The following is a 12,312-nucleotide window of genomic DNA, read 5'->3' as shown; positions in this document are numbered from 1 at the left end:
TTGAACTCAGGACCTCTGGAAGAGCAGCCAGTGCTCTTAATGACTGAGCCATCTCTCCAACCCTGATCCTAGCACTCTTACAGTGAGATGAGAGCTTGCCCAGAGCACTAGGGTCAGCCTGCCTGGAATACTCAATTCAGCAATACTCAGCCCAGCACAAACAAGACTCTGCCTCTGAAACAAGGTAGAAAGGTTATTTTCTGACCTCCTCCTACATGCCATGGCGTGTGGGCACCCACACTCACACATATACACACAAACAACAAAGACAGTAAGTACCAAACAACCAAACAACAATAAACATAAATGGCTAAAAATTTTAAAAATAGTAGTAGTATTGTTAACATAAGCAACACTGTGCCTTTTAAGATAGCTAACGTAATGTCTGAAACCACACAAATAACATAGCATTTTTTGTTTGGGCTAGGGTTTGCCTGAATAGTCAGAGTGGCATCTGAACCCAGTTTGCTCTGGATATTACCTGCAACAAGGAAGGAAAATCAAGGCACCATTCACACCTATCTTCTCCTTATACTTCCAACAACAGTTTGCTAGGTGTGATGTGCAGAATTCAGTTGTCTTCTGCATTGACCCCTCATCTTATCCTCTCTTCTCCTGACTCCACCTGGCTGCAAACACAAGTATTAAGTGAAATCCTTAAAAAGTTGGGGGACAGTACACAACATACCAGCACAGAGGGCAAGGAGAGAAAAGCCCCCTCTCAGGGTTCATGCCCCAATCACTGTACCTTCTGGGACTGACTGGGGTGTGTGGTCTGCGGGGCCAGGATGGGCTCCTTCTATTTCACCCCTTGGCTATTCCTTTGTCCAGGAAACTGGAAAGCTCTCCCAGTGTGATGGCTAAAGTAGAAAGTACTAGACAATTCAGAGTGAGCCCAGCCCCAGAAGCAGTCTGGACTTCGGCAAGAGTTAACACAAGTGTGTTAGTCATGGTTACTACTGTTGTGATGAAAAACCCTGACCAAAGCAAGCTGGGATAGACAGGGTTTAGTCGGCTTACACTTCCACATCATTGTTCATCATGGAATGAAGTCAGGACAGGAATTCAAATAGGGCAGGAACCTGGGGGCAGCAGCTGATGCAGAGGCCAGAGAAGGGTGCTGCTTGCTGGATGGCTCCACATGACTTTATCAACCTGCTTCCTGCTTCCTTATAGAACCCAGAACCACCAGCCCAGAGGCAGTAGCACCCATAATGGCATGAGTCCTCCTCCATCAATAACTAAGAAAATGCCCCATAGGCTTGCTCACAGCCTCATTTTATAGAGGCATTTTCTCAATTGAGACTCTCTCCTCTCCAGTGACTCTAGCTTGTGTCAGGTGGACATAAAATTATCCTGCATAACTTGATATTCATTTTCTTTGGATCTTAAAGTCCTCATAAAGGCCTATGGGTAAAGGACTTGTCTACCAGCCTGCACCAATTCTAGGAGGCGATGGCACCCTGGGACAGTGGAGCCACATGAAAGAAAGATAACTGGAGACCCTTGGCCCTTCCTTTCCCTATCTTCATCCTAACCATAGCTCTGTTCTACCACATACTCCACCATAATGTCTGTTCTCCCTATAGGAACAAAACAGTAGATTAGGGAATGAGAGCATCCTCCCTGCTGTGAAGTGAGCCATTTTGCTCCTCCATAATGACTGTCTTCCCACAGGCCCATAAGGGAAGCAACAGAGCCAGGCAAACATGGACTAAAATCTTTAAAATAGTGAACCAAAATAAATCTTTCTGCCTTATGCAACAATATGTAGGGTAACTGTCAGTGATGGAAAACGAACACAATATTAAACCATCGAAGTCTTCTAGGGTCAGCATTTGCAGACTAAGGTTAAACTGATATCTGAGTCCAAGGGCAAATGCTCAGAAGCATAAAAACATGAACAAGCAGTCAGATGAAGGCGTGTCCTGCCTTTTGAAGCTTACCCAGGGATCTTTCCTTTGTTTGATTGGTCGACCTCACCACGGGAAGGCTTGCACGAGTACGACTGCCTCTAGCAAAAGGACTCGGAACTTCTCCCTCGGACATGGCTTCCAAAGAGTCACCAGATGTCTCTGATAAATGCTCAACCGGATCCCCCAAATTGGGAGGTTGAGGACTGTGGGACAGCTTGGGACTTTTTGTCTGCAAAAGATATTTTAAAAGAAAGTGTTATTACTACAAGAAAGAATTATTTATTATTTATTAATATGAATTTATTATCACCATGATATTGTCAATGCCAGCTCTGGGCAGGAAGAAAACCACCATAAGGATTGCTCTGGGAGTCAGTAGTATACATCCCTAGAAAAAAATGTCCTTGATGACCCCATTACTAATTATAATCACTAGATATCTACCTTATAAATGGCATAGGATAGGGGTCATCCTGCACGATAGGAAAGACTGGTGGAGAATAATAAGCAGATTCTCACCATAACAGCTGGGCCTGTGCACCTTTCTCTGTGCCCAATGTGGATATTAGGCTCACGCTAGAGTAAACTGGTCTTTACAGTTGTCTATAAAGAACTGATGTCAGAAGCTGGAGAGATGGCTCAAGGGTTAATATTCACTGGCTATGACATAAAACTAGCCACATCATGTTCACCATGGAATAAAGTCAGGCAGGAACTCAAACAGTTCTCAGGACACACAGTAGCACATAACCACCTGTACCTCCATTTCTAGGGGAGACTCTCTTCTGGCCTCTAGAGGTCTTAGTCATGCAACAGTCATGCAGACACATATGCAAACACACACTAATACACATACATTGAACTAAATTAAATTAAACTTGCCCAAGCATGGTGGCTTAATCTTAGCACTCAGAAGGCAGAGGCAGGGGAGTGTCTGAATTCAAGGCCAGCATGCTCTATAGAGTGCATCCAGGACAGCCAGGGCTACACAGAGAAACCCTGCTCCCCACACACTAAACCAAACAACCAAATAAACAAATCAAAGCAATGAACAAACCAAACAAAAATGTGTTTATAATTCAGTAAACTACACAGTGAAGGAGATGTTAATATTACCATTGATTGTTTTTCTGTTCTGAGGCAGAGGACACTCAGTAAGTTGCATAATTTTGTTTTTAATCTTCCTTGCTAATCTGCAGACAAGTAATAACCCCACCTACACATTGCCTAATATAATTTCACTGTGAACTACCTGTTTAGACTGCTACGCTAGGGAGTAAGTATGTCAAATGTCCCTTACCTGTTAATAGATAGTACTCCATGAACATAAACCATGGGGGTGAGCACTGTCCAGAAATCAGGGTGTTAGGCACTGGGAGATGTCAAACAGCTCCTGAATTAATTGATGATGTGTATGGAAAGCCATAAATAACCCAAGGGAATTATGATAAGTAATAAATATGAATTGTGTTGTATACTTATTCACATTTCCATGAATAGCCAACAGAACCCTACTTCTATGCTCCAGGCATAGGCTTGGGACTAAGGAGAGAATGACGCAGCATGCGGACATGACTTTCTTCCTCATGGTGTCTATAATCCATAAGGAGACATACATTAAAGAGAAGGACAACACACTTGGAAGGCAGAGACCATGAATAGCAGAGTGGGGCCACCCTGGTCTACAAAATGAGTTCTAGGACAGCCAGGTCTACACAGATGAGTCCTGACTTAAAAAAACTGAGAGATGGGGTGCAGTTTGAGAGGAAGTTTGTCGTTCAAGATTGGTGGCAGAAGTCAGCGTGTGTATCTAGAGTCAGAAACATGTACATGGTGATATCTAGGAAGAAAGAAATTGGAGAGAGGGTCCAAGCCAGAGTATAAGGGGAAAAGTGAGAAATGCATTCTGGTTGTATGGACCAGTTTGTGCAAAGTCCATGGGACATAAAGAAGCTGTGGACCTGGACATTTATGGGGGAGAGAGCAAGAGGAATCATAGTAAGAATTATCACCTGACCAAAGGTAATGGAGTGGCACTGACTATTCAGACAGGGAAAGGGGTGAATGGTGGCAGGATAAAGATGCTTTTCTAGATCACAGTGGCTGCTGGATAGAGACTGGAGATAATGATACAGGCCAAAGGGTAGAGAGGAGACGCTACAGAACTTCATATGGCAGAGAAGAGCTAGGGGACTTCATAGGGTAGAGAGGAGGCACTAAGGAACTTGGTGAACGCTAGAAAATGGACACACAGTCCCAATCTTCCTGGAGCCACCTTGTGGGAGGCGAACTGATCTAGAATAACCAGGCAGCTGAGTTTACTAAGATTCCGCAGGAGCTGAGGGTGGGAGTGGGGGTCGTGGTAGGGTGCAGGCTGTCTGAAAATGCCCGTCCATCAGGCACTTAACTCAAGGCACTGAGGCTTCCTTTGGAGAGATCTGTTCAGTCATGAGGAGCCCTGCCATCCAGTGAGCTTCACTTGTTTTATAGTCCTCTGGGTTTATCTGGAGGTTTTTTTAAATTTATTTAAATCAAGAGATACTGAAAATTATGTTGTCTTTCCTGCTTTAATGATTTAGCTACTAATCCTTGAGTGAAGCCACATTTTATGTGGTACCTATTAGTTAACAGACGATTCAGCTAGACTCCTCCTAGGGACCTAGGCTTGCATCCCCCCCCCTTCTCTCTGTGTGTGTGTGTGTGTGTGTGTGTGTTCCCCTTAAATCAGGCCTGCCGCATGGTGTGATTTCTCAGAGGGACACCTTGGCCTGGGCCTGCTAGATACTGCCTGCTGTCGCTGTATTTATATTTCATAACAATACTACTAAGGGACTTTTATAAAGATGGCATCACCTCCATTGCATTACCAGACAGCCACACTGTGCTGAACCATACAGGACCCTCCCACTGTGGGAAACACAAAGTCAATTCTTCCCCTCCTGTGACCTGCAGGGATGTGCCTTCCAGAGATGCCTGCACATCCAAATGAAACTCAGACATTACAAGCCAATGAGATTAAGAACCAAGATTCCAGCCAGAAACAACTCCATTAACAGGCAAATCAGTCCTTTAGGTTTGTTTTCATGTGCAAGCTTCCAAAGCAGATTATTTCCCAATTTACTTTTTATGAAGTTGGCATCTATTATGGTGAAGTGATACTCTTCGTGACTGTTTTTCTTTCAGTCTGGGATCAAACCGAGCACATTATCCGACTAGGGAAATATCTCTAACTCTCACTCACCTACCTCACCAAGATGTGGAGAAATGGCTGTGGTCACCAATGACAGAGCCTCTTAGTTATGCTAAGCAGCATCTCAAACTAGATGTGCTCTATCAAGAGAGTCAGGGAGGTGAAGAAGGACTCATTTAGCCAAGCACAATAACAAGTAACAATATTGCTGGCTCTGCTGTAGACATCCTAACATCCTACGGCTGGCACAATGTGTGTGATGAGCTGCTATTTTCCATTGCAATAGGCAATAATCCTTGAAAAAAATGAATCATCAAATCTCTATTTCTTGTTCAGGGTCATCACAGTAGTAAGTAAATATAAAAATAGAGACGAAAGGGCTGATATCTTTTCTAACTTCCTATATATAAACGATTTGGTTATAAATGTATACTTCTCTTGACTTTTATGTCATTCAGTTTTTTTTTGTTTTTGAAAACTGTCCCTGCACATTAGCAATTTCCCCAAACACTGCACCTTCCCCTCCGATGCTACTTACTGGTAAGACATTTTCAGCTCATAGAAAAGACAATGGAAATGGATAGCTCATGATATGCTATACTGAAAAAGGATGCACTTGGGCACTTAGCCTGCACCCAGCACATAAGCTGAGGAGATTTGCCTCACACATAAAGCTGTGGGCTCAATTCCTAAGATGACATGAACTGGGCATGGTGACACCCTGTAGCACTTGAGAGGTAGAGGTAGGAGATTCAGTAGTTCAAAGTCTTCAGCCACATAGCCGATTCAAGTGTGAGACTAGCCTAGGACTATTTCCAAAACAAACAACAGAACAGAACCACATATTTGTACCATACAAACAAGAAGAGCCATATGGGTGCGGCACTGTGAGGGCAGGGGAGAAGGTTCACAGGCATAAGAAATGGAGGTGTTCAGGACAGATCAGTGGTTGGATGCTTGCCCAGCACACCAAGTTCTGGGACTTCTTAACACTGCAATGTTAAAAAATGAAAATTAAAAGTGGCTTTTGGGAGAATAGAACCTGAGTGTGGGAGATGTTGGGTTGCTCTGAGTCCTTTCCCCTAATTGGGACCAATCACTAGGCACCTAAGCATGATGAAACCAATCAAATTCTTCTTCTCAGAAACCATCATGGGTCAGGGAATTTACTGTGTGATGATGAAACAGCCCAGAGAAGTGATGAGAAAGAGGACCGAGAAAAGGGACCACACCAAGCCGGGCGTGGTGGCGCATGCCTTTAATCCCAGCACTCGGGAGGCAGAGGCAGGCGGATTTCTGAGTTCGAGGCCAGCCTGGTCTACAAAGTGAGTTCCAGGACAGCCCGGGCTATACAGAGAAACCCTGTCTCGAAAAACCAAAAAAAAAAAAAAAAANGGGACCACACCGACTTGTGGTGGTTCACAGATGGGAGGTACCTGGTCCATTGCCTAGGCAAGCGATTCTGGGGTTTGCAGCTTCCAGTCACTGGTGGGGTTGGGTATGTCACGGGGTGGGGCTTACAGCTAGTTCTGCCCTTAGTTCCAGTTTTGTTCTTTCACTGTTTCCAGAAGATTCTACATCTCATTAGCAAGTGATCACTGTAAAACCAATTTTAGTAGTCCCTCCCTCCTGCCCAGGATGTGGCGTTACTCAGATATAAAACATGAGTGACAGCCAGGAAGAGCATTTAACTCTCTAGAGACCAAGCCAACAGCATCAAGCAGCTAGGGGAGGATTATCATATAGAGGGGTACTGCTTAGTTTCCAAAACTCTGAGGCAAAACAACAGTCAAAAGAGATCTGTCTTAAGTGTGTGACCTGGCTTTAAACTCCAGAACTAAACAAAACAAACTCACACTCCTTACTATATATATATATATATATATATATATATATATATATATATATATATATAATGAGTATAGGAAAGGAATAGGGCATGGGGAGATGGCTCAGCTGGGAATGTATTCTCATCACAAGCAAGCACTTGGACCCGAGTTCAGTTCCCCAGCACTCATGTAAAAGCTGGCACAGTGGTAGATGTCCATCATCTTTTAGCACATGGGATGTAGGGGCAGAAGGATCCAGTAGCTTCACAGCTAACTTAATGGCAAGCTTTAGGTTCTGTGAGAGACCCTATCTCAACAAAAACCAAGGTCAGTAACAACTTAAGAAAACATCTGATGTTGACTTCTGGCCTCCACATGTATATAAACACGTGTGCATATGCTCACAAACATGTATGTGTAAACACACGGTGTGTTGGGGGTAGATTTAATGTTCCCTAAAAGGGAGGCAGACTACTGGCAGGATTTTGGATTAAGATGAAGACTTTTCTGGGCCTTTCATTGTCCAGCTCTGCTGCCTCTGAGGACTGTGGAACTGAGGGCTAGCCCTAACCCTAGGCAATGATGGGAACACTCTCTGGGCCACTCAAGCATTTCCCTTGCTGTTTCATGGTGTCCCAGGACACTGATCTCCCTGCATTTCAATTACAGATTTTTAGAGAGTTCCCAGTTCACCAAGTGCCTCAATCCTGCAAACACAAATGAGAACATGGTGGTGTGTATAGTCATGCCAGCCAGTCCAGTTACTTTTCCTAAAGTGTGTTCTTCCTTAAGGAGGACTTTGTATCACTGAGCAGTGATGGTGTGAGGGGATTCATATGGCTCTCTCCCAAATCTTTATCTACAGCTCTCTGACTAAATGTCCAGATATCATCTCTTCCTGATGACAGGAGAAGGTGGAGGGAAAGGGACTACCATCTCAGGTTCCTATTGCCCTGGACCCGATGACTCGTATGTGGTGATCTCACTTAGCCATCCCTGTAGCTTCATAACAGTGCTTACTGCTGCGGAAACAGTGCCTAAGCCTTGTACACTGAACTAGCAGATGACAGACCCCAAGCCCAGTATGTAGGTTATGAATATGCTTCTCATTGCTAAGTTACTTAACCAGAACTTAGAGATGCTGGCTCTGAATCACTTTCTACCAAGAATTGGTCAACATATAACCTTTACCGGATGAGAGTTGGCTGATGTGTTCCTATTGAAAATTCCTTTTTCAGCAAGGGGAGTCAACATATTATTCAAACACATCATGAAATACATCATGCAAAGAAGAAAGGGCACTATCACCCAGCAGAAAAGAATAGCTAAGACATCCTACATGCTATTGCCTATACAGTACCTGCTCTGTATATACATACGTACATAAGCATATATACATGCTTAGAAGTTCTTTCCAGCACTACCTCTAGGGAATGCTGTGCCTGCCTCTCATCACATCCTCCAACATCCACCACAAGCTAGATGCTTTATTAGGGTATCAGGTTTGTGCTTGGTGTGTGCGTGTGCATGTGCGTGTGCGTGTGCGTGTGCGTGTGCGTGTGTGTGTGTGATGTTGCTGCATTTAAATACTACAGCCAAAGAGGAAAGGAAATCAAAGATTAATCATCAAAGACTGCTTTTTCTTTCTCATTTTCAGACCTTTTAAACTCTAAACCAAAATGCTGAGGTCCAGCAAAACAAACCCGAGAAACTAAGCTTTCTAAGATATGCTAATTGCCAGGAACAGTGGGATGTCTGGTTGGCCAAAGTATTCAGATCACAATCTGTTTTGAAAAGAACAATCAACATTGCCTTAATAAACTTTTCCAGTCATCCAAATGAATGCCCAGTTTGCCACAGAGCACTCAGAAACACAACACAAATGTATTCAGAAGGACTCATTCCTAGGCCTTGTTAATTATCTCCTTCACTGAATCAGCTGAATCATGACACCTTGTACTTGAGAAACTTTCAAATCACCCTAGTCTAAATTCTCATTTGAACTGAAGAGAGCCATGTAGAGCTAGGAACAAACTAAGTATTATCATGTAATGAGTCAAGCACGGGCTCTAGTTCTCCTCTCCCATCCTCAGTCCAGCAACACTACATCTTCGAAGAAAATCTAGTTACTAGGTAGGAAGGGTCTGAGCCAGGCTCAGTTTACAGAGAGCCCTTTCTAAGACCCAGGGGAGGTCCCACCCTTTTCTTTACATCAGAAGTCTTTGAGTTTGTAACTGGAGATGGGAAGGAAGACAAAGAGCTCCGTAATGCACACCAGACTTCTCCTGGGCTTTTGTCTTTACAGACACCCACTGAGGGTCGATGCATCCGCCCAGATTCTTGTCCTCCAGGCCAGGCATCTGCCATTCTCAGCTGAGTTCCGGAACCCAAAGCCGGAGGACCTTTGAAAGCAGGCAGCCTAGAGTTTTGCATGGTTTCTTGCTTTTTCCCACAACCTCGGTGACTCTTGGAAAAAAAAAAATCAGAGCCTGGACCCCTTGGGTTCCTCAGCACCATTCTTATGATGATGACTGGGAGAGGAGGGAGCACACTGGGCATGACAATGGACTGCAATATAAATATAAAAGAAGGATGGGATAGACCAATCTTGTGACACTATGGTCTCAACTCTAGAGACTCAGAGAAATGGTGGCTGAGGCAAATAAACCAACTTTTTTTTTTTTTTTTTTAAAGATGGGCAAAGACTAAAGAGCCCTGCTGCCAATCAAGAAGAAGGCACAAAGCCGGGCGTGGTGGCGCACGCCTTTAATCCCAGCACTCGGGAGGCAGAGGCAGGTGGATTTCTGAGTTCGAGGCCAGCCTGGTCTACAAAGTGAGTTCCAGGACAGCCAGAGCTACACAGAGAAACCCTGTCTCGAAAAACCACCAAAAAAAAAAAGAAGAAGGCACAAACCCACTTAAGATGGAGTGCTTGGTGTTTTCCTGGGTGTTTCATGTCGAGAGTCAGGACCCAGGACAGGTTTCCAGCAATGCAGTACTTTCAGCCCCATATATAGAAAATGGGAGTTTAAGCAACTCCTCTGAGGCTCTTCAACTACCTCTCCTTGAGCTCTGAAAGGTCAGTATTTCCGCTCCCTTGTTTGGAGCAAGGTTACTAATTTTTCTCTAGGATTTATTTTGATGACTTTTCCCTGATAAACTGTGCCCATACCCTGTTTCTTCAAGGCTCGTATATCAATGCTTTCCTCCCTCTTCTGCTGGGAGTGCCCAGACATTATTCACATTTTTCACCTGTGAAAACATCCATGTTTGGTCTGGAGTGAAACTCGATGATTCAGCAGTGAAACGAAGTACAACTGCATCTTCTCTTTCAGTCTCCCCTCCTGATGTGCACTATTTCATTGTCGGATCAGAAGGATGGGGGGACCGACGTGCCAACTGCTCGATGCCCATAGACAGCCTGTCCAGAGCCATCACAGACATCTGTGCAACAACCCAACTATGGTCATGAGCAAGGGTGGGGCCTTCTGCCCCGGCCATGCAAGTCCCTTTCTACAGATGCAGCAGACAGAAGACAAGGTCAGCTCTGGTACAAAGAGGTATATCCTTGTCCTTGAAACAGAAGTGTGCAATGTTTTGACATATATAACATGACACTGTCATCTTCAAATGTGTTGCATTTACCTGCATGCTGCTGTATTACCTGCATGCTGTTGCATTACCTGCATGCTGCAGCAGGGTACATATGCCTGTGAAGAATACCAGGCTATAAACATAATCTCCACAGAGCATCTTTTGTGTTGGTTTCGTCTTTTGATATCCAACCCTCTCAGTTACAGGAAAATGGGAAACAACAATGTTTCTTTTAGATTTAAAAAAGAAAGAAAAACCATTTTTGCCTCATGAGGTATGAGTAGGTATTTCCTTATCATATAAGAAGAATTTTCTAAAACACAGCATGTTAGGAAGGGAGCTACTGGAGATTTCCAGCCAGTCCCAGGACTGAATGTGAATGTGCTTTCTCTTTTGGTGAGAGCCCCCTTTACTAGATTCTGCCTGTAGTCAATTGCTGCATCCCTCGTTCTTGATCTGAAACAAGCAGTGTATGCATAACAAACATGCAAGGGCTTGAACAAGCCCTGTGGCTCCATAGCCCTCACTGGCCTCTGCTGGAATTCTCAGCTGCAGTTGCTACTGGAATTCAGAGGCAAGAATGCACTTGAAAAGCTTTGGGATTAAAGGTGTCTGTGAGGACTGTTCTGACTCCAGGGATGAAAGGAGAGGGACCTGATTGCAGGCTTTGAAATTCTGAATAGAATACAATCTATGCAGAGGACTCACCTTGGAAGCCTCCCAGTGAAAGCCATTAAGACCCCACACACATGCCTTTGGGAGGAATCCCTAAAGATGAGCTGAATTGTTGTGGAACCAATCAGGTATTTTTCCCCTAGTAGCAAAGGTCTAACTGCAGTGTAAGGCACAGACAGTATCTTGGGAACTCTTACCTCTGTGTTGGTGGCCACATCCTCTCCAAATATCTCAGAAAGTTTTTGCTATTGCTTACAAGCATACACTGCACACCCACCCACATCCAAAGCCACCCTCTAATGCACTCCTCCCTACCACCACCATCATAACTACCACATGCTCAACTTCACTGTAGAGAGTTTCAGATAAAACAAAATAAAACTCCCCCAAACAAACAATGAATCTAAACAAACAAAAAGAAAAAAAACCCCACTTTATGAGAGTTTCAACAGAATCTCATTTTCAACAGAATCCTGCTCTGTTTGTTTGTTTCTAACACTGTCATATGTTTTGGTTTGGTTTGGTTTAGTTTATTTGGTTTTTCAGAGACAGGGCTTCCCTATGTATCCTTGGCTGTTCTGGACCTCTGTAGACCAGGCTGGCCTCAAACTCACAGAGATCCACTTGCCTCTGTCTCCCAAGTACTGGGATTAAAGGCGTGTGCCCCACTGCCCGGCTTATTATGTCATTAAATACTGGGATTTGGAAAACCAGGCAGAGGACAAGATTAAGAACATGAGAGCTTTGTGTTTTGCTCACACTGTTTTGTGGCCTGCAGACTAATTCCAACAATGGTATGTCCTAGTGAAACATCATTAATAAGTTAAATGATATAATCAGAGTGGTTGGGGGGATCTCATTGGTGGAGTGTTTACTCTCACAATACATCCTTGGGTTCCATTCCCCAAACCGGAAAAAAAAAATAAACAATTAAGATAATCAGACTATTTACTTGATATTGTTAGGGTAAAGACAATGTCGTAAAACTCAAGAGGACAGCATTTGTGAACTAGGAACTCCACAAAGCATTGAGCTACCATTTTTTTGTACTGGTTTCTCAGAGTTTCTGTACAGCTCAGCTGTTGATATTTGATCTTTTTTTTTTTTT

The 12,312-nt window shown here is 43.9% G+C and overlaps 1 protein-coding gene across 16 annotated transcripts in view; it reads right to left on the bottom strand.

Annotated features, from left to right (window-relative positions):
* Positions 1-12,312, bottom strand: part of Kiaa1217 (KIAA1217 ortholog) — a 458,308-nt gene that overhangs the window by 149,539 nt on the left and 296,457 nt on the right. For all 16 annotated transcript variants that reach the window (XM_029470001.1, XM_029470015.1, XM_029470008.1 and 13 more), the window contains exon 3: positions 1,947-2,145. In XM_029470001.1, coding sequence (XP_029325861.1) covers positions 1,947-2,145 — 199 coding nt within the window. The remainder of the gene's footprint in view (positions 1-1,946; positions 2,146-12,312) is intronic.

The sequence above is a fragment of the Mus caroli genome, chromosome 2, assembly GCF_900094665.2.
Source record: "Mus caroli chromosome 2, CAROLI_EIJ_v1.1, whole genome shotgun sequence".
NCBI lineage: Eukaryota > Metazoa > Chordata > Mammalia > Rodentia > Muridae > Mus > Mus caroli.
The sequence above is the reverse complement of the archived record's forward strand: the minus strand, read 5'-3'. Positions and strand labels throughout refer to the sequence as shown.